This window comes from Mercenaria mercenaria, chromosome 5 (genome assembly GCF_021730395.1).
Source record: "Mercenaria mercenaria strain notata chromosome 5, MADL_Memer_1, whole genome shotgun sequence".
Taxonomy (NCBI): Eukaryota; Metazoa; Mollusca; class Bivalvia; order Venerida; family Veneridae; genus Mercenaria; species Mercenaria mercenaria.
The window spans coordinates 90,894,366-90,918,208 of NC_069365.1; the positions used below are offsets into that span (position 1 = coordinate 90,894,366).

Sequence of the window (23,843 nt, forward strand, 5' to 3'; positions counted from 1 at the left end):
TTACTTAAATAAAGTATCACTATTCATATGTTTTTCGTCCGATATTTTGGTAGAACTAAGATAGTTCTTGAAAAACTTGTAATTAGATATACATGTTTCGATGTATGGAGGGCCGTACACGCCATAATGTTACAATGTAAGTCTATGGGAAAACAATTGGTGGTCTCTGACCTATAATGGAGCTAAAACATGACTTTCGTCGGAAGTCATCACAGGTAATGTAAATGGCCACAAATCTGTTATAAGTGATGTAGAAAGACGTTTTCGTGCAAAAATAAGCGTGAAATTTGATTTTTTAAAAAAAAATTGGCCTCTTTTTTTAACAGGTGTGCCCATTTTTATCTGGGCTTTTTGGCCAAAAAGGATCATTTTTATCTCTGTAATGTTAGAGAATGATCAAAATTATTAGACCTTATTTCTATTTTTTACGGAATGAATCGTATTTCAGCTTCCAAGTCAAATCAAAAGTAGACAACTGAAATTTTCACGAAAAATTGCAATCTCACGACGACAGGGACCGAGTCTGGGCATATAAATCGACAGGGGGTGACCTCAGTAAACTGTCCATATCTTTCTTAAAACTGTTCATTTCTTGATGAAACTTTGTAAGACATTTGGTATTGGATCATGTTTCACAATATCACTGTAAAATTGGAAAATGTGATACGAAACATTCATCTATAGGTCAGAGACCACCAATTCCAAAAAGTACAGGGAACTTACTGGGAATAAGGTAAGTGTTTACCTGGGAATAAGGTAACGTCTGTGCGTTCTGGTTGGTCAGTCATGTAAACAAACCCAGGAAGTGATTATTTTTTCAAAATTGATATTTTTTCACTGCATTTACAGTATTTTATTATACATTTTGACAAAATTTGCTACATTTTATGTGTATTGAAAAAAAGTTTTATCAAACGAATTTCTCCCGCCATGTCAATGATGTAAACAGGGGGTCATCTCATTCACACGAAAATTACTTAAATAAAGTATCACTATTCATATGTTTTTCGTCCGATATTTTGGTAGAACTAAGATAGTTCTTGAAAAACTTGTAATTAGATATACATGTTTCGATGTATGGAGGGCCGTACACGCCATAATGTTACAATGTAAGTCTATGGGAAAACAATTGGTGGTCTCTGACCTATAATGGAGCTAAAACATGACTTTCGTCGGAAGTCATCACAGGTAATGTAAATGGCCACAAATCTGTTATAAATGATGTAGAAAGACGTTTTCGTGCAAAAATAAGCGTGAAATTTGATTTTTTAAAAAAAAATTGGCCTCTTTTTTTAACAGGTGTGCCCATTTTTATCTGGGCTTTTTGGCCAAAAAGGATCATTTTTATCTCTGTAATGTTAGAGAATGATCAAAATTATTAGACCTTATTTCTATTTTTTACGGAATGAATCGTATTTCAGCTTCCAAGTCAAATCAAAAGTAGACAACTGAAATTTTCACGAAAAATTGCAATCTCACGACGACAGGGACCGAGTCTGGGCATATAAATCGACAGGGGGTGACCTCAGTAAACTGTCCATATCTTTCTTAAAACTGTTCATTTCTTGATGAAACTTTGTAAGACATTTGGTATTGGATCATGTTTCACAATATCACTGTAAAATTGGAAAATGTGATACGAAACATTCATCTATAGGTCAGAGACCACCAATTCCAAAAAGTACAGGGAACTTACTGGGAATAAGGTAAGTGTTTACCTGGAATAAGGTAACGTCTGTGCGTTCTGGTTGGTCAGTCTGTAAACAAACCCAGGAAGTGATTTTTTTCAAAATTGATATTTTTTCACTGCATTTACAGTATTTTATTATACATTTGACAAAATTGCTACATTTTATGTGTATTGAAAAAAGTTTATCAAACGAATTTCTCCCGCCATGTCAATGATGTAAACAGGGGTCATCTCATTCACACGAAAATTACTTAAATAAAGTATCACTATTCATATGTTTTTCGTCCGATATTTGGTAGAACTAAGATAGTTCTTGAAAAACTTGTAATTAGATATACATTTTCGATGTATGGAGGGCCGTACACGCCATAATGTTACAATGTAAGTCTATGGGAAAACAATTGGTGGTCTCTGACCTATAATGGAGCTAAAACATGACTTTCGTCGGAAGTCATCACAGTTAATGTAAATGGCCACAAATCTGTTATAAATGATGTAGAAAGACGTTTTCGTGCAAAATAAGCGTGAAATTTGATTTTTAAAAAAAAATTGGCCTCTTTTTTAACAGGTGTGCCCATTTTTATCTGGGCTTTTTGGCCAAAAGGATCATTTTATCTCTGTAATGTTAGAGAATGATCAAAATTATTAGACCTTATTTCTATTTTTACGGAATGAATCGTATTCAGCTTCCAAGTCAAATCAAAGTAGACAACTGAAATTTTCACGAAAAATTGCATCTCACGACGACAGGGACCGAGTCTGGGCATATAAATCGACAGGGGGTGACCTCAGTAAACTGTCCATATCTTTCTTAAAACTGTTCATTTCTTGATGAAACTTTGTAAGACATTTGGTATTGGATCATGTTTCACAATATCACTGTAAAATTGGAAAATGTGATACGAAACATTCATCTATAGGTCAGAGACCACCAATTCCAAAAAGTACAGGGAACTTACTGGGAATAAGGTAAGTGTTTACCTGGGAATAAGGTAACGTCTGTGCGTTCTGATTGGTCAGTCATGTAAACAAACCCGGGAAGTGATTATTTTTTCAAAATTGATATTTTTTCACTGCATTTACAGTATTTTATTATACATTTTGACAAAATTTGCTACATTTTATGTGTATTGAAAAAAAGTTTTATCAAACGAATTTCTCCCGCCATGTCAATGATGTAAACAGGGGATCATCTCATTCACACGAAAATTACTTAAATAAAGTATCACTATTCATATGTTTTTCGTCCGATATTTTATTTTGGTAGAACTAAGATAGTTCTTGAAAAACTTGTAATTAGATATACATGTTTCGATGTATGGAGGGCCGTACACGCCATAATGTTACAATGTAAGTCTATGGGAAAACAATTGGTGGTCTCTGACCATGTGAGTTTTATACCTGGCAAGCTAAAGGACCGCAGAAACTTCAGAGATCGGGCGTCTTCTGTATCTTGCACTATCTTTTTACTAAAATTACTAAGACTATAAATAAGTATAAATACAAACAAACGCTCTTTGTCCCATACTTTACGAAAACTATCCGTCACGTAACTATTCATAGGAGAGAATGCAACATGTATCAATATATTTGTGTTATGTTTTACAAATATGAAAACTAGGAGAATATCAAATCAATTTGAAACTTTGAAAACTGATTTTATCAACCGTCCCAGGCCAAAGTATATGCTCTACCTCTAGATAGTAATTTTGATACGAAATGGACCAATATAAGGAGTATTGGGTAAAAGGCCGTCAAACCTACTATATACTAGTGGGTTTATTTGTCCATACAGATTATTGATACGTATTTAATCTATCTAGTAATTCAAGTCTCGTGTGCTGTCAGTTGTTCTTAGTACAGTTGATTTCATTCTATCGCGCACGGGTAATGTCCGATATTATATAAATTATATATGTATATGTATGTATGTATGTATGTATGTATGTATGTATGTATATACAATGTATTTGTTTGGTCACTTCATTTACGGACAATGCCGAATACTTGTTTCGTCCAGTTGCTAAGTGTCACGACAAATTATATTACATTTATGCTTCTTCAACGATAATCAAGCGAGAAAAGTGCATAAATTTCCTCGATGTCACGTGTCTCAAGAGTAGCTTGGGCTCTGCATTAGGGCTGCTTTCATTTTGTGTTGTTTTCATTTTGTGTCTTATTGCATTACCATTTTTAAAAGTATCTTAAACAAATGAAGCAAGGTCATTGTCACGTGACACGATTGTGATACCCTCTTGTGATAGTTCTTCTAGTGAACTAATCACACTGTCGGTTTTCGTTATTTATTACTGTCTCATCAATGTACAGTAAACATGAAATAAAAACATGTTCAAATATATTTTATTGAAACTGGAAGCCCATATTTGGTGTGCGCAAGAATATATTTCTTTTACAAACTGGTGCCTATAACAGACAAATGCATGTTTGTATTTAAAATATACATAAAACCAAAGCACATCGCCATTCATAACTGAACTATTAGAGTAGAGATTTACCCTAAGCCTTTTTTACGCAAGGGAAACAATCTATATATATAGTGAAATTTTTGAGTGAACACCGTTTCTTAATCCTAATCCTGCCTATGTTATATCAGTGCAAAGGAAAAGTAACCTATCTATGATAAATGCCATGTATAATTACACAGTTATGCATCTAACAGTCTTGAAATTGATTTATTCGATTTTTTCATATTTCTAGATATTTTTCCCAGACTTTGACGCATATGTATGGGTAGTTGAGATTGTTCTCTTTCTAGCAGTAGCCTTTTCAACATATTTCACCTTGTCAAATTCTGTGGGTTTTGACTTTTTTAAGAAAATCGTCTGCTTGTTGACAAATGTCACCACAAAAACGTCCTACTTTTCCCCAGGGCAATCAATTATTTGATCTTTACATAGTTTTGTATTGAGGTTGCTAATCCATGTGGCAAATGTGCATGCTTTTTTCATGGTTAGAGGTAAACAGTGGGTAGTTTGGATGAGGTACTAGGTCAATTGTCGCCTAAGCTTATCATAAAGTCTTTGCGGAGTTGTCTCCATTTTTTCCAAATATTTCATCCGGGATCATTTTTTCAGCTCAAATAACTCTTTTTCAGGAAATGATATTTTAATAATTTTTTCAGTCCTTGTATTCTGATGCAGTTAACTTCACATACATACAACATAGATAGCTCCTACTTGAAGTTTGTATTTTCAGTTACAATGCCTAATTAGAGCTCTAAAAATTTATAAAGCTCTATATAGTACTGTATGAATAACAGTCACATTTTATTGCAACCAATTGATTGTATACATACTCTAAACACTAGATTGTTATTGGTAATCCAAAGTTAAAATACTGCACTAAAATACTTATAATATAGAATAAGACACTGAGAATAGAAATGGGCGCAAATGTGGGCTATGAACGGATAGCAAGCTTTTGTCCCATTCTCCCCTTATTTTGGCCCGCCTCGGCGGACCGATACTGCGGTAGGAATTTTATATGAAAATCTACGATAACGTCCGAAGATGTCGCTTATGGAGAAAAGAAACTTGATTAAAAGGTTCCCGCAAAGGAATAAATTATTTGCATCGGACCAGCAGCTGTGCTTAATTGTAATACGAAGACACTCTCTCAAGAATTAATTCTTTGCGTCGGACTAGCTGCTATGAAGACTGATGTTTGTTTTAAGATTCACCTTACATAATTAATGTAAAAATAGTATTTTTTTTATCAGATATAGGATCCGATATACTATTTATCGTGCTGATTACACATGTAAAGGGGAGCAACCGACTGACATGTAATCGATCAGCTTCGATAAATATTTCTGGAAAAATCAAGCAAATTCTTATACCATAAAATTACATTTGAACGAATTTTCTAAAAGATTAAGTAACTATTTTTACGAAATTAAATCGACAACGGGCCGCATACTAGCCTTTTTACAAAACTAAGCTTATCCTCAGATAATTTGAAATGCTACTATAACAAATATTGTATTTGACCTACAAGAACTGAAATTCTTATGTATTTGATGATCTACGTTGTAAAAGTCAAAATAAATAGAGGATATTTGTTTGTTTTGAGTGAATATGGAATATATCTCACTGAGAAGTGAGAAAATTTCAAATATTTTCACGAGCGCGTAGCGCGAGTGAAAATGTGAAAATTTTCTCACTTCGAGGTGAGATATATTCCATATTCACGAAAACAAACAAATTTTCTTTTTATTTTATGCTCAACATTTTATTTTATTTTTTGCTGCATAACGTTATGAAATTCTCTTTAAGTAAAATAATTTGAATCGAGAAATAAACTATAAAGAACAAAGTGCGACTGCAATTTCCATCCTGTTTTAAGCAAATAATTTAAAATTCATACACAATGTAATGAGGGGGTGGAGCTATATCTCTCACGGTGTGAAAATATAGATTTCATATTTTCACAGTGTGAGTGATGAAATGTGATAATATTTAACTGATATAACACAGTATTTCATTAGTTAGCATAAAATAAATTCTATTTATTTTATGCTAACTAATGAAATACTGTATTCTATCAGTTAAATATTTATATCTCTCAGTGTGAAAATATGAATATAGCTCCGCCCCCTCATACAGCGTGTATGAATTTTAAATCATTTGCTTAAAACAGGATGAAAATTGTAGTTGCACATTGTTCTTTATAGCATATTTCTCGATTCAAATTATTTTACTTAATGAGAATTTCATAACGTTATGCAGCAAAAAATAAAATAAAATGGAACTTTATGTTGTTTGCGTCTTTTTAAGGTCACAACACGCCTGACGTCATGTCTGTTTACGCGCGTCTGTGTCCCGCGCTGAGATTAAAAATTGTTGCAAAATGCACATCTTAACGCCCTTTTTGACTTAGAAATCTGGGTTAAGTTTTTCGTACCAGTTCATATTTTGACAAAGTCTTTGAAGATAAAGCTTTGAAACTTTCAACACCTGTTTACCATCACCATGTCCAGTTATAGGCAAGAGTACATAACTTCATCAAGGATTTTGGCTGAATTATGCCCCCTTTTGACTTAGAAATCTTGGTTAAGTTTTTCGTACCAGTTATTATTTTGTGTAAAGTGTTTGACATATGGCTTTGAAACTTTTATCACTTGTTCAGTATAATAGTTTCTATCTGTAGGAAAGAGTACATAACTCTGTCGTATATTTTGGCTGAATTATTGCCCTTTTTGGACTTGGAAATTGGTTCTGATTTCATACAAGTCCATGTTTTGTCAAAACTATTTGACATATGGCTTTTAAACTTTGAACACTTGTTTATCATCATGATTTCCATCTGTAGGCAAGAGTACATAACTGTGACAACTATTTTTGCTGAATAATGGCCCTTTTTGGACTTTGAAATTGGTTCACACATTGCCATTCAGTGCAAGACTTATCGAAATCCACAAATACAGGAACATTGTTTGTCTAATGTATTTTTTTCTTTGGTCTGAATATCTGTAGAAATAATTATTTTGACCCCATTCTTCAATCAATTCTTCGAATAGTCGAGCGCGCTGTCATCCGACAGCTCTTGTTATTATTATTTATTGTCAATTGTCAAGGTGAAAGGGAAGTAAGGCCTGTGTTAATAAAATATAGTAAATAGGGATTTATCCCCCACTGTCTTGTTGTTTTAAGTATGTAGTATATACAATAAGATATACACGTATGCAGCTAACGCAGCAATAACAATTTAAAGTTTGACCTTTTATCTTGTTTTTGTATGCTATTTGTTTACTATAAAAGCTGATGTGCTTCATGTTTAACGTCACGCTATAGTAACCACAGTATATCCGGTTGTATATACAGATCACAACTCTATTAAACACTCAACATCTTTATCTTCATTTGTTGTTTTGATTGTGAATCAAAATACAAAGTACGAGTGTTTCTGCCGCTGTTACAATAATGAGAAAGGCTATTCATCTGAAAGACCTGGGCATATTCATGTCATGCAAAACTTGTAAAATCAGTTAAGATATATTGACAATAAAGTTAGTCAACCTCAACATAATAAATTCAACACACTTATTTACTTTATAAAACACATAATACACGCCGTCCTATCAAAAATACAAACGACATTAGCGGGATTTTTTTTTCTTTTGCAGATGTTTAAACCGTCAAAGAAGTCAGTTTTGTGTTACAACTTTAAACTTCTTTTAAATTCTATTTACATTTTTGAAGACCTTTACATGAACTTCCTTCAACCTACAATCAACAATGTCCATTTTGCTTATTTAACTGGAGTGTTATTCTAAACCTCTTAAGCTCTTAAGAAGACCTGATCCGAATCGGTCAAGCGAATACAGAAATTTTTACTTCCTCTTTTGCGGTGTAAAATATTTTGATGTTTCAAATTGACTGGCGGATTAGAAACAACAGTAATGATGTTAGGACAGTTATTTTGTGTTATGAATATTTTCTTAATTCGTTATATTCAAGAGTCAGGTAATGGCTTACATTTCATCTATATATATTTGTACTTATTAATATTTTTATTCTTATATTGTTTTTTATATATATTATGATAGTGTAATTAGTGCTTATAATTATCCTAACTCAGTATTGTACATTTATACATTAAGAGATATTAAGTATATATACGAAACTATAAACACAGCCGTTTGATCTGTGTCGGTTAGTTTAAAGCATATTACCTATAACTACTTCTGTCATCAATGTGAAATTGTTCAAAGAATATGTTTAGACTATTTAAATTGTTTCAAATAAACCTAAATGACCACACGTTCATCCAGGCAAATCAAATTCTATTTATACACGTATACGGTGTTGTTTATATTGTCAGTAGGCATAGGAAATAGAGATCAATATAATTGCACCTTTACTAATCCTACCAGGTGTTCTGTATTACAAAAGTGGATCTATTGTGACATTTTGATACAAGCAAAACTGTATTATCTGCACTATTATTTACCTACTGGTACTTCGTTTTATTATTGGCTTGTTAAAAGTTAATTTTTTACCATATGTAAGTTGACAGAATCATAGGAACCATGTCTTGAGGGGTAAATCAAACACAAATGAATAAATCCTTAATGATTTTGTTGTGCAAAAAAGTATGATATTGTGTCTTTCATTTTCCACTCAATTGTGTAATTGCAAGGGAAGTAAACTAATAGATCTCTACTTATAAGTACTAGCCCAAGGCAAGAGTTGTCATTCTTTGTGGATCACAACTTTAAATTAAAGAATAAAACTTCTGTTATTGATATTAACAAAACTATCATAAACTTCACATTTGTGAAATCATTTTTGGTTATTTCAAGGACTTGGAAATTAATTTCTAGACTTTATTTAATGTAATTCTATCACTGAAAATTTTAAGGCCTATCTCTATATTGTGTTAAAGAATTGTGATATGTAAAATACGAGAAACTTGGTTAGAGTTGTGTAAAAAACACTAATCTGTTTTGTTCTGTTTTCTTCTGTACTATACATTTTTAGTTGTATTTTTTCCCGATATATTATATAAATGTACAGTTTATGATGCTAATTCTTATTACTAATACCTTGTAGATAATCATCATTTTAGATATACTATCCAATTATGTAATATATGATGGCAACGACACAGCCGAACAATTATATAAAACATATAGCACAGCGAAACAGAGGTATGTAACTGCAGGTGGCGTTTTATTATATTATTATTATTATTATTATATATCACATGGTCTTCTAATGCTTAAACAGAATATTATACTATAGTGGTGTTATGACAAATCAACTGAATAAGGAAAAAAGTTTATGCATGAGGCGAGACGTACGGTGTTTTCCCCAATATTCACATGAACTTAAAAACACAGGACTTCACGTCTCACTTGCATTGGTGTAGATCTATATGATTTAAAAGATTAACGATAGTGAATGAGGAAAAACACACTAAATAAATGTACATTTTACATATTAGTACGCCAGTTTCTTTTTCCAATTTGATGTCGAACTACAAGTATCTTTTTATAAAGACGGGGATTTTTTTCACTGCATGTTTTAAATAAATAGCTTTAACAGTATTAATTAAGACTCATACAGGAAAATATGAAGGTCGTGATCGGTGTGTATTTGATGCAAGCGTCCCGATTCATATGTCAAGTAGTCAACTTAACACGCCAGAAAAAAAAAAGAAGTACGTTTTACACTGTTAAGTGTCTATAGTTTGTTCGTATTTCTATTTTCTGATATTTTCAGTAGATAAAATGCAGGTGCATGTTAATAAATATACAATTATTAGATCTCATCCTCTCCCGCCATGCGGCAGTCAAAACATATTTTCAATATAATAACAGAAAATGTTACATTACAGTCTGTAGCTAACAATCAATATATCATTTTGCCAACACGGACGCTTAAAGTATTTTTAACTGATAGTATAAGATCTATTCTAGTTTTACTTATATATGAATAAATGGCAACATGGCATTAATAGATACACCCTTTTTATGTTTAATATTTCTACGCGGAAAACTGTCAAAATTGTGATTTTTCCACAGGCTCCCGCTATAAAACCAAATAATTAGTTTCAAATACACCAAAAAATAAACAAGTTCTGTAGAACATTAAGCGTACTGCTGTATCATCATTATTTGCCATGCATTTTTCGAAAATGTTGCTCTTCAATAAATTATCATGTCACCGTTTTTGAACGCGACATACAGAAGCGGAAGACAAAATAGAAGAAAAAGACAAAATAGAGTTGATTCTTGTGTGGGATTAAATGCCTTCACGCAGAGAATGTTTGGTGTCAAAAGTTTTATTAATACTTTTATTTAATTTTAGTCCAATGTTCTTTATAGACGCGTATTTTATAGCTTGTTCACCTCCCAAATATCAAATCAATGAAAAGTGAATTCAGCTAGATATAAGGAAACGTTGATATCCTTTAGTGTAAAGTCTGAATGAGATTATCACAACTTCTTACTATAGCTTTTACATTTGATACAATTTAAGGTAGTAGACCCGTTATGACAATCGGTTATTTCCGTGCGATTACGTATTCTCCCTATGCGATTTCGGCACCCCTCGGTCATAAACAAAAAACGTACAGAAAATACGTAAACGAAATATTTTCCACGGCCAGCTTATGATGAGAAATATCGAGTTTTCTCTCCCTTGATTATCGATTGTTTTAAAGCAGTTCCCCTGATTGGATTGTCTCCCTTACATTAGCTAAAGTCGTATATTAATAATTCTGCATTGATCGTGTTATTGCTTTGAGCAATACATTGAAATAAAGCTATAACTTCTGTTACTAAATAGATTCATATAGAAATATTATCTCTGTAAAAGCATAAATACGGTGTTCCGTTAGGGTCAGTGCTTGCTCCCCGTGAACGCGAAGCGCGAAGGTACGACGGTACGATGGCGAAGCGCGACAGTACGATGGTGACAACACGACAGTGCGATGGCGAAGCACGACAGTATTATGTTGACAGGCCGTCATACTGTCGCGCTTCGCCATCGTACTGTTGCGCTTCACCATCGTAGTGTCGCGCTTCGCCATCGCACTGTCGCTCTTCACCATCTTAGTGTCACCACCGTACTGTCGCGCTTCACCATCGTACTGTCGCGCTTCGCCATCGCACTGTCGCGCTTCACCATCATAGTGTCACCATCGTACTGCCGCGCGTCGCCATCGTACTGTCACGCTTCACTATCGTACTGTCGCGCTTCACCATAGTAGTGGAGCCGACTTTAATTAAACTCTGTATTGTATAGTATTGTCAACTCTGTCCAGTGATCAAATAATTGGAACGCTTTTCGGCACGGATATTATTGAAATGAATATCACCAGACCTGATGTTATTCAAATGAAAAATTCCCCGGCAGAGTGTCACTCAAATGAATATCATCTGGCATGATGACATAAAAAAAAATTATACTTTAATATTGTTTGAAATGTACTATTCCAAAATAGGTTCCGTTGGTCTATGGCTTTTTTACATTGTTTACTTGAGGGATAATAAAAACGAATATCACCCAACCGAGTGTTATCTATGAACAAAATAACATTGCATTCAAAATTAACCTCTCTTTGGAAAAATAAATGATAATGTATTTACATGTTATTAATTGTTTTGTGAGAAAATGTTGTTTAATCAGTTCATATATTTCAAGCCATGAAACGTTGAAAGTATATATTGTCAGCTAAAACTAATAAAAATACACTTTTGTATAAATTTTCTTATAAAGCTTTTGGATAAATTTTATTCAAAAGTGTTATTAGGTTTAGAATACAGTTGTTTGTTTCCGCTTACCCGACCGACCCTGTCTTTTATCACTGACCCTAACGTTTTAGTTGAAGAAACGTATCGGATAAAAATGTAGATTTATGTTAAACAAGATTATTAGTAAGTAAATCAAAAGCACGTCCCTCCGTCTGACCATACAATTCTATACATTAAAGTCGGCCCTTAAGTGAACAGAGAAAAGTTGGTGAAGCGCGACAGTGCGATGGCGAAGCGCGACAGAACGATGGTGAAGCGCGACAGTACGATGGTGACACTACGATGGTGAAGCGCGACAGTGCGATGACGAAGCGCGACAGTACGATGGCGAAGCGCGACTGTACGATGGTACGATGGTGACACTACGACGGTGAAGCGCGACAGTGCGATGGCGAAGCGCGACATTACGATGGTGAAACACGACACTACGATGGCGAAGCTCGACAGTACGACGGACTGTCACCATCGTACTGCCGCGCTTCGCCATCATTCTGTCGCGTGATTTTCACTATATTCTTAATGTAAGTGATGATGATACTTTTAAAACAAAATTGGAAGTAAGAAGATATTCAGTTAGAATAAATATTTTACATCAAATTGAAGAGGAGAAATTGATGTATAATGTCATATCTGCTAAAACATTCACAAATGTAAAGAAATATTTTAAATTAAGCATTAAAATAGTTTCCCAATATAATCTATTGCTCAAAGTTTTATTCAATCGGAAAACGGGTTACTTTTAAGGGGGACAACCTACTATGATATGCCGGTTGAAATTTAATAGAAGCTGGGAATGCGTTCGATTACGTATTATTTGTGTGCAAAATCGCCAGTCTTTGGTTGTTATGACCGAAGGATGCCGAAATCTTGTATGGAGAATACGTAATCACACGGAAATTGCCGATTGTAATAATGAGTCTACTAGGCTGAACACCACTAAATCCGGCTGTTCTTTATTTCATATAAAATCCACTACCTTTTTAATGGTTATAGACATTTTCTAGCGTATCAGGTTTTCAGAGTTCACAAAGAACTAAATCGCTACACTAGAAAAACAAAAAGAAAAATGTTAATTTTTATATAGTAATTAAGAAAACTACAGTTCGTTAAATAAAACCCGTTGAATTTACTCCTACCACTTCTTTCAATGACACTTTTCGAGACACAAAATTCTTACGCCGCCATTTTTATCTAGCATGTGATAGGAACATGCCGATTTTGATAGAATGCTACACATACATACTGAAACACGGTAGAGTAAAAGAAAACACGGATGCTTTTGAGAAAGGCACGAGAAAAGGAAGAAAGATTAACACTAATTATATTTGGACCACTTGTGACTAGACCTTCGGAGGCTTACATTTGATTTTTAATTAGAACACTACAATTAAAAGCGTGCATATTCATTGTTAACTGATTTACATACAACACAGAATGAAAAATATAAACAGAATAGACAGGATGGACAAATTGGAAACATAATGCAAAACCTTAAAGGTTAAAATGTTACGATAATGCTTTGTGGTGGTTACTATGAATTATTTCTTGCATACCAGACTGTGATTTCTGGTGATTTCAGCGGTGCTTACATCCCGGGGTGTAAGATGATTCTCGTGCAGTAAATGGCGTATAAAGAACTACATCTGTATTAGTAGAATTACGTAGTAGTATGTAATAACTGTGTTTTACGTAAAACGGGATAAAAATCAAATACCTTGATAGTTTCTCTTTGTTCCTTATAACATATTTCTCGATTCAAAAAACGTCATTTAACGGAAAAACATAACGTTTCACTGCAGATGATAAAACAAAACCGGAACTATTTCATTGTTTTTGTCTTTGTAACGTCATGACGTACTTCCTGTTTACGGACGTAAAGTTCCCGCTCTTGTTTATACTCTACTGTAAGAAAAAGTGCTATAAAAGTCATTTGTTTGAATTCATTTTTACTGTTATTCGTTGAACATGACATGCAAGAAATAGATTCAGTCATTGGTGGTAATGCAGATGGAAATATCCGGCTCTCAGGTAACTGTTTAAGCAGTAACTCGGCAGAGCCTGGTTACCCCAAAAAAAAAACAGTTACCCCCAGCCGAATATCCCCATCTGCACCTACAAACAGTGAAGAATCTTATAACCCTACTAGACATGAAAACTCAGCTGTGTAGGAAACAGTTTGCTCCCAACAGAGGTTGCATTGAGGCAAAATAAGCGCAGTTTCTATTTGAAACAGTAACATTATCATTCATAATTACACCTTTAACAGAAGTGGTAGAAGCAGTAATCATCGTTCTCCCAATGCATTCTTGTCAAAAATTCACATTTTCTTTGACAAAATACGTTGTCTGCTGACAATTTTGTTTTCCATCAATTTGTTTTAAATATTCTCTTTTTTCCAAGGTGCCACATGTACGGCAAATTCTGGAGGAGTGTATACGTTTGGTCCAAATTGTGAATATATGTGTCATTGTAAATATGGCGGGGCCTGTGACAGTAACACTGGAGACTGTTCGAACGGATGTGACACCAAATGGTTTGGTCCAGGCTGTCAGTTTAGTAAGTTGATATTGACATATTCTAATACTTTCTTAATTATATATTGTATATCTTATTTCAAGAAATATTCATGAATTATATATAGTACCTTTTCAGTATTAAGGAGGCCTCTTGACTAGTGAATTATTTTCATGCTTTTCCTCGTTACTAGCCGTAAGCAATAAGTAAAGAGAATGTGAATCAGTGTTACTTCTACACAGCCTGAATTATTTTCTTTTGCAAATTGTCATGGTTGCATCTAGCGTGTTGATCACGCAGTCAATTGCAGAATGGCAATTATTTAGTAGTTTACAGCAAACTTAACTTTCATCGACTTAAAGGTATGCTAGACCGAAATGTAATATTTGAAAACTTGAATTAATACTACATATAGTTTATGTATACATGTATAAAAAGAACAAGATTATGTGTATTCACAGTACCTTGCATTAGGTTAAAGACAGTACACACTGTGTACATGTATAGATTAACACGGTATAAATGTGTACTACCACTAAAAAACTGGAAGTTTTTTTAGAAAGTCGACTGTGTTACTGAATAAAATTAGTATTTAGATTATGATTGTCGTTGTTCAAACACAATTAATTAATTTATATAATTAGTTAACTTAAATATATCTGATGAGGATTATCTACATTTGAAGTAAATACCTAAATACTTAAATATTAGATGTTTTAGTGAAGAGTAGCCATTAGATATCTCTAAACTGGCGTCAAATAGACATTAAAGTTAACTGCACGTATTTGCTACTTTTAGGGGATTTAGCAGAAAATGAAGAATCACGGCATCTAGACAATTTGAAAAATTACAAATATGCAAGCAGAGCAAATGATGGTAGTATGGAAACATGTAGTTATACAAATGCGGCAACGGCCGCAAGAACAATAAAACCTTGGTGGCGGGTGCAGTTCCCACAGAAAGAAACAATCCAGAGCATGGTGTTTGTAACAACAGAAGGAAAACTGCGTAAGTACAAACGATATTTTTATATCTTGCTTAGTATTTTGTATCAATGCCCGTGGTTTCAACTGCCGTCTTAATATTGTCTGAATTTGTTATGCGTAAATCAAACAAGCATAGTACATCTACTTTGATATAACACGTTTAAGGTTCTTTTTTCAGCCACTGAGCATCTCTTTTCTTACCGTCTTCTAGCGTATGCGCATGAAATATTGTTATTTTGTAGCATCTAAATGCGCAAAACTTGAATTCATGTCAATTCCTACCGCGAATATTCTTCTTCTTACTGTAGTGTTTGCATTTACAAAAATTGTTTTATGAACGTTTAAGTCGTGGGACTACATCACAAATTTAGATTTTGAAAACAGAGAAAAATGTTTATGAAATATCATACAAAAAAATTCACGTGATTAAATTTCATATTTCACGAGTATGCATAACGAAGTCCATCTGTTTTACATCAATGTTTCACTATCGGTAACTGTAAATCTTTGCTATTTTTAATTTTATTTTATAAAAATTTATCATTTCGGATGCAGGTGTCTTAGTTATAACAGCAGACCGAAAATACTTTGGGTAGTATTTACACGTACGCGTACAGACATCATAACCTCCATTTATATCGTTATACAGATAACTTCAAAGGATTTAAAGTTACAGTAGAAAACGCCCCGGCAAACAAGGCTACCGACGGAGGGTACTATCCTCCCGCATCAAATGTACAGTTGTGCTACCAACACAGTAATTATGCCCCTTCCAACATGAGCATCCATGTCACATGTGATAAACCACTTGAAGGCAACCTGGTCAGAATACAGCTAGCTAAAACAGACACACAGCTTGTGCTTTGTGACGTCAGAATAAACGGTGGTAAGATATATGAGTAAATAATTTAAATAAATAATAACAAGCTACGGCTTTCAAATCTTTAAGGTCTTTGAATAAGAACTGTAGGTCTTGTATACTTTTCGAAAAGTGTTCTGGAGTAGACTATACAAATTCAATGTATATCTCTTCCTTACTTAGAGACAATAAATAAACTTGTGAAGTAAACATTTTCAGTCGCTAAATTTTTGTTAATGTTGATATTGGCGTGATTCCACTAGCTAATTCGATATTGTTCTTTGGTATAAATAGTTTTAAATTCTTTATTGGATGCATATTGTCTGGATTAAGAATTAATTCATCCATGTTTAATTCATACAGGTCGAAATTTGGCATTTATGAAAAATTTAGAATTTAGTTCACCGTTTGATGAAAACCGTTATCCATCTACAAATGCAGTTGACGGAGTATTGAGAAATAATGCATGGGATTATTGTTTTGCTCTTGAACACAGTTCATCCCAAACAGCTGACTGGTTAACTGTGAACTTAGGGCACCTGTCGTTTATAAAACATATAAGTATAACAAAATTCAACGACAGTAAGTAGTTTTTATTTTGATTTGTCAACCCCACCAAATGTATCTTACAATAGTATGGAACGCCTTTATTGCTTTTGCTTGATAATTATCAGTTCGTCATGTGACATTTCCAATATATTCTGTACAAATCTTTAGTGAATTTACCAGTATATTCGGTGCAAATCATAATTTGTTATGTAGATAAAGTAGTTTGTCGTATACATTTACTAGTTCGTCTGGTACACTTTTATCTGCATAACAGATTATGATTTGTACCGAATATATTGGAAAATGCACATGACGATCTATTAATTGTACAGCACAAACTAGTGAATGCACAGCACAAACAAAAATATGTACAGTCCAAACTAATAAATATACATAAAAAACTGCTTTATCTGCATAACAAATTATGAGTTGTACCGAATATATTGGAAAATGCACATGGAGAACTATTAATTGTACAGCACAAACTAGTCAATTCACAGCACAAACTAAAATATGTACAGGACAAACTTGTAAATATACATAACAAACTATTTTATCTACAAAAGAAATTATGATTTGTACCGAATATATTTGAAAATGCACATGACGAACTATTAATTGTACAGCACAAACTAAATATGTACAGGACAAACTAGCAAATGTACAAACTATCTGCTTTATCTACACAACAATTTATGATTTGTACAGAATATATTGGAAATAGCACATGACGAACTAATAAATATCATGCAAAGGCAGTTTAGGCGTTCCATACAACAGTGTCTGATCCACTTTAATGCTGGGAATTTGATGTACACTTGTTTTGTTTAGCATCTTATTTGAGATCGTTAATGATACCTTAACTGATGGATTTAACTAACAAAATGATTGTAAAGTATCATTACTAAATTGTTGATTCTTCATTTGAATTGTAACGCATAAATGGTGAAAAATACATAATTAATAGACACAGTAATGTAAACAAAGCGATGACTCATGGGTTATTAAAACGCACACAGTTTTCTCAGAAATCATTGTTCATAAATTGTTTTACTTTTCTGAGTGCAGACCGTATCAGGTACTACCAGTTAAATATTTCGAACACCACGGGGGACGCCGATGCTGATGTTGTTCACGATGATACTGGTAACAACAACCCAAATCTCAAAGTAACCCTGCAGGCGACAGGACAGTTTGTAAAGTTTAAAAGATCTTCTGGATCTCCAACAGTTATCTGCGAATTGGAAATTTACGGAGGTAAGGCCGTTAAAGAAACAACTTGTATCACATTTAGTTCGACATATATTATGAACTGATACAATGAAAAATCTTTTAGAATGAAATCATTGTAGAAATATCACAGTGCTTGATTTAAGATGACAATTATAACTGGAGCAGGCGAATGAGATAATTATTTATGTGTTTGCCAAAATACACCGGTCTTGCGGTGGCGAAAAAAAAACAACATATTTTTCTTTTTGTCTGGTTCTGTCGCTCCCGCCACAGCAACGGAACGAAAGAAACCGATATTTGAGTCTGTACTTAAGTGTCGTTCTTTTGTTCGGTCGATGCATTTCTCTTTCTGTTGTTTCTGTGGTGTCAACAAAACGAGACTGGCAATTCAAAATTAACAAAACATTTTATTTTATTGTGGTTGGTACCACAAAACGAGAGGACGAGTTTGTCAAATATCAGACAACACAAAGGATATAATTACAACTGAATGTGGTTATTGTGTAGCCCAAATGTGTAATATAAAGCATGTTAAGTAAAGTGCATACTCAGGTGGAATGATTTTACCTTTTGTATACAGCCATTAGACGGTCAGTTAGAATATTCAGCATTACCAGCAATTCAAACATAAAACTCGTCAGTATTCGTTGAAATTGCGATCACACAAATAAGACATTTCTCTGTTCTATGCATGAAGTGGTGATACCTAAGGGATAACTGACGAAGGATATGAGCTACCGCACCATTGCGTATACAACTGGTGAGATTTCTGCCGATAAAAAATGAAAGTATATCTCGCGCTTTAATCCAAGTTCCGAATACTTTTTTTTTGTCAGTCAAAGCTTTCATTTATTTTAGATTGCACGGCGGGGAAATGTGGCTATGACTGCTCAAAAGAATGTCGCTGCAAGACGATAGAAGATAAAGTATCAGGAGTGTGCACTTCCGGCTGCGAAGGGAGATGGACCGGCCCAGGAGACGAGTGCATTAACAGTATGTATGAACAACAGCAGAAGTACTTTCTTAGACTTTTTCAGAGACTTCAAGATACTTAGATATCAGTAATAAAACCAAATAGGAAAGATCGCCGTGCCGTCACGCATTAATATCTGTTTATCTGGTGATGGGCAAAAACAATGCTTTTACATCGTTTGTATGTGGGATCGCAATTTTTAATTTTCGCTCATTTATGGATTTCTAAAATTTAAAAAGTTTTGAAATACTTACAATTTTCCTGTTTTCATATTCAAATATCTTTTTAAAAATGAATAACCGGTTTAAATGACATACAATTTTAATAGCGGAGTAATGATGTTAAAAAACTTTTCAAAAAAACACTGTAAGTTAAGCGTTCATAATAAATCCATTTTATTTCGAAATGATAATTAAAAGTAAATTGCTCGTTTTATAACCTTTCAATTGATCAAAAAAAAAATGATATAGAGCTAATTAGTGTTTTAAAAAAGTTTAGGACGTTCGGCGTCTGCCCACCCGATCTCTGTCTTATCAGTTCTAAAAATAGAAAATATAACGGATTTTTATACATACACGATCTCTCCTATTGGACAGTGACACTTTGAAAGAAAATTTATGACCAATAATGGAGATATTTTCAAAAATCCTTTTGATTGTTGTAGAAATTCATTTTGCATTTCTAATTGACAGGCGTATTTAAGAGTACTCGTATATAGAAATATTGATAAAACAATGTTATGCAAAAGAGGATCTAAAATTATTTTACTATTAACGCTAATATGACGTGCATTATGCTTGAACATTAATACCGGAGAGGTGCCGATTTTATTGCACATTTACTTGTTGTTGTTGTTATTGTGTCAGAGTAATTCTTTAAATGAAACAACTAAACCAAATTATACGGAATGAAAAAACATGCGATTTTTTAACTTTGTCCCGGAATATGACGTAGCTAATGTTTAGCTTAAAACTTTTAATTTAAAAGCTGTTAATTTTACAGACTGTGCAGAATTTCAATGGGGTGAATATTGTACAAATCAATGTGGTCAGTGCAGGAATTCCCAGTCGTGTGATGTAGTAACCGGATATTGTCCATCCGGATGTCGGGATGGATACATGGACACTCGGCTCTGTAATACTGGTATATATATATAAAATATACTGCAATAGATATACTGCAATAGATATAAATTAAAATAAAATATATAGAGGAGGATTCTAATAACTAAAATAACATTAAAAAGCTGTCTGCGCCTTTTTATAATCGCATGCTTTTTACTAAAGTGAAACAACATTAAGAAGCAGCGCCTGGAAAATGCGTAAAATGAGAAGTCATTGTAAACATCAATATATTTTAGATTTTTATTTATTGGGTTATGTTTATTTGTTAAATTATCAATGACGTTCACTGAAATGGAAATAATTTCAATAGTCGTATTTTCAAATTGTAAGGCGCAAAAATGTGCATGTTATAGTATTTTTCACGATAAGATGTATTATACATAGAATGTCTGGATGGTACATATGGCAGAGAATGTTCGCTCGACTGCAGTGGTAACTGTAAAGATGGAGATGTTTGTCGAAAATCTGACGGATATTGCGAAAGAGGATGCAGTGATGGGTATCAAGGAAACAAATGCGACGAAGGTATATTGTATTTTTTGCTCACCTGAATCGAAATTATGAGCTGTTAGTATCATGGTTCTGTTTCAAAAATAGAAAACGTGGAAAATCCACAGGTCGCTCAACACGACAAAAAAGAAAATGTTGCAGGCTCGGTTTGATTAGGCCTGTTCATGGACGGTAGTTGAAGTCTCAGTAGGGGTTATTTGGCCCCTTTCAGGGACAAGTAGAGCTAAACAGAGAAAAACCTTTAAACGACTTCTTCTTATGAACGCCTTCAAATATCTTTATTAAACTTTGTCTGTAGCCTCATTATAAGAGTTTCTATAAAAGTTCAATAAATGGTAGCTCTTGACCTAAAAAAAAGAAATAAAACATTTAAGCGACTTTTTTTCATGAACCGCTTGATGGATCTTCATCACACTAGGTCACTGAAAAGTCCTCTCTCTAGTTCATTAATTCTCTAGTGGTTTAAATGGCCGCTAGAGCAAAAATATAAAACCTTTAAATGACTTCATCTCATATGCAGGTTGATGGATTTTTATTGAACTTGGTCAATAGCATAGTTATAAGGTCCTCTTCAAAATTTGTTGTAATGGGGACGCTTAACCCTTTTGTTGAAACAATAGGCTAAATTTTCCTCCGACCAGCCCGGAAACGTTGTAGAAATATATCCTGAATAGTAAATTGGACTGTTTTCTAAAATACAGGTGTGAATTTTTTCATATTTGGATTAATAATGAACTCGGATGCAATTTCTGGTGTTTGTAAATTTTGCGACGTTATCATTACTGGTTCAATAAAATCTGTAAAAAGATCATTTGGAAGCAAAGAATGCAACCAAGAAGAATAATAGCAAGCTCGGATTGATTGAGTCTGTTCGCGAGAGGTAATGAAATGTGCGACACCTCTCATGCCCACTAGCACAGGCTTAAGCGGAACTCTATTACACATTATGTTGAACAGACTCCTCCATGATCCCGAAGGACCAGAAAATATAACAACATTGAATCCAAGTACGGGGAGATTTTTTTACCAGTTTCGGAGGCTATAGGCTATAGGCTCCGCGTTTTTCCGTCTGTTATTCCGTCCGACTGCAATTTCGTTTTCAGTCCATTACTATGTCGTCCATCAAGAGATTTTAATATTACTTGGCACAAATGTTCTCCATAATGAGACAATGTGTCATGCGCAAGACCCGGGCACCTAGCTCTAAGGTCTAGGAGGTCAGATGTCAAGAAGACATCTATCACTATGTCAGACATGAAGAAATTCTAATATTTATTAGCACAAATGTATCCCAAATGATATGTCATACACAAACCCAGACCCCTAGCCTAAAGGTCATGGTCACACTCAGAAGTCAAAAGACTTCTTTCTGTCCGGCGAATAGCTGTGTCATCCATCAAGGGATTTTAACATTACTTGACTTCAATGTTTACAATAATAATACCTAATTTAAATCTCAACGTCACACTTGAAGGTCAAAGTTCAATAGTTTTTTTTCCTCTGCGGTCCGTATCTTTGCTATCCATCAATGGATTTTAATGTTTTTTGCCACAAATATTCCCAATAAAGAGATAACTTTCCATACAAAACACCAAGACCCCTTGCTCAAGAATTGATCAAGGTCACATTCGGAGGTCATAGGTCAAACGATATTTCCCTATCCGGTCTATAACTCTGTCATCAATTAGAAATTTTACATACTTTTTAGCACACATTTTCACCGTAATGAGACAGTATGTTATGCACAAGACCCAGACCCCATGCTCAAAGGTCAATGTCATACTTTGAGGTCAAAGACAACATCGAGTTTTTCCTGTTTAGTCTGTAAACTATTTTAGGTCACTTTTCTTGTGTTGCCTTTTCCAATTTGCATGAATATTAAAAGCAAATAATCAGCTACACAATTCTGTATCGCCATGACTCAGATGAAATTGTAACGAGGCTGTAAAGTGCCTTTTATATGTTATGTCTGTACGTACGTTTCTGCAAGTTAGATTTCCATCGTTATTACTACATGCTAACACGTAGAGCACTTGATCAAAGTCACATACAAAGTATATGACATTGTAGACTTATGCAAACACTCAAAGGAACAGCGAGATTACAAACGCAAAGACAACCCCTTTAAGGTAATAACTGTTAAAAAAAGAGTTATATTTTTCAGCCAAACATCATCAAAGTAAACCTCAAAATTTCAAAGAAGGCAAAGTATAATTTTGGCATAATTTGTGCATCCCGATTGATAGTTTAGCGTTAACGCAAGTGTTGACAGCATGTCATCGCGATATTGATACCTTGTGCTGGAATTCAAAAGATAATAGGTAAGGGTAGATTTCTCGGAAGCACAGAGCACCACAAAACACAGCCTCAGAGCCACGCATTTAGCGTATTTTATTCTTTACAGTAAAATCGATTAATTATGTGGAACAAAAAATTTTCTCCTTTCATAATCAAGTAGTTCTTATTGTTGTGCCAATTTATTTGGTTGGTCAACGGATTATTTAAATTTTAAATTGATTGGTTATTAGGATTATTGTAATCCCTATTTTGATAGGTTGTTCACAGGTAAATATATAGATTTCTCTGGATTTGGCGCTTCATTCTGTTTTTTTTCTATTAGTTTGATCACGTCAAAATTTCTTTTCTCCCACCCTCCCTTAAGAATTGAATCCCTATTAAAAAATTTTGTCTTTAAAGTTAACATTTAAGCTAATACCCGAGGTTTAATAGTTTGTAATAATAGATCTACAATGTCATTTGTTATTGTATGTGATTTATCAATTAGATCTATGTTTAATTAATTTCTGGTATATGAAACATTGTATTTTATTTATTGTGGTGTTTCGTATAGATATTTATTTAGAAAACACCAAGTGTGTCGTTATATTGAATATTGATAATGATTATGCTGTTGGATACTTAACAGTATGTCTTGTTATTATCATTGAAACAATATTGGTTATAACGTGATCAATTTAATCCTAATTAAATATTTCATATGTCAGCTTTGTTTTATTTTGTTTTCAAACAAAAATAGAAATTTTAAGTGAACACTTAATTTGCAAAGTAGGCCCACAACAAAACGAAGCTTTAACGGAAAAATATAACAGACGGGTTCCTTAA

General features: G+C 33.7%; 1 protein-coding gene across 3 annotated transcripts in view; it reads left to right on the plus strand.

The window, feature by feature from the left end:
* Positions 1–7,989: 7,989 nt before the first annotated feature.
* Positions 7,990–23,843, plus strand: part of LOC123557913 (uncharacterized) — a 52,151-nt gene continuing 36,297 nt past the window's right edge. For 2 of the 3 annotated variants that reach the window (XM_053544275.1, XM_053544276.1), the window contains exons 1-9: positions 7,990–8,175; positions 14,373–14,528; positions 15,285–15,494; positions 16,122–16,358; positions 16,695–16,913; positions 17,949–18,137; positions 18,972–19,106; positions 20,089–20,229; positions 20,595–20,735. In XM_053544275.1, the coding sequence (XP_053400250.1) occupies positions 8,112–8,175; positions 14,373–14,528; positions 15,285–15,494; positions 16,122–16,358; positions 16,695–16,913; positions 17,949–18,137; positions 18,972–19,106; positions 20,089–20,229; positions 20,595–20,735 (1,492 nt within the window). In that variant the 5' untranslated portion in view covers positions 7,990–8,111. The remainder of the gene's footprint in view (positions 8,176–14,372; positions 14,529–15,284; positions 15,495–16,121; positions 16,359–16,694; positions 16,914–17,948; positions 18,138–18,971; positions 19,107–20,088; positions 20,230–20,594; positions 20,736–23,843) is intronic. The other variant, XM_045349699.2, reaches the window with a different exon arrangement.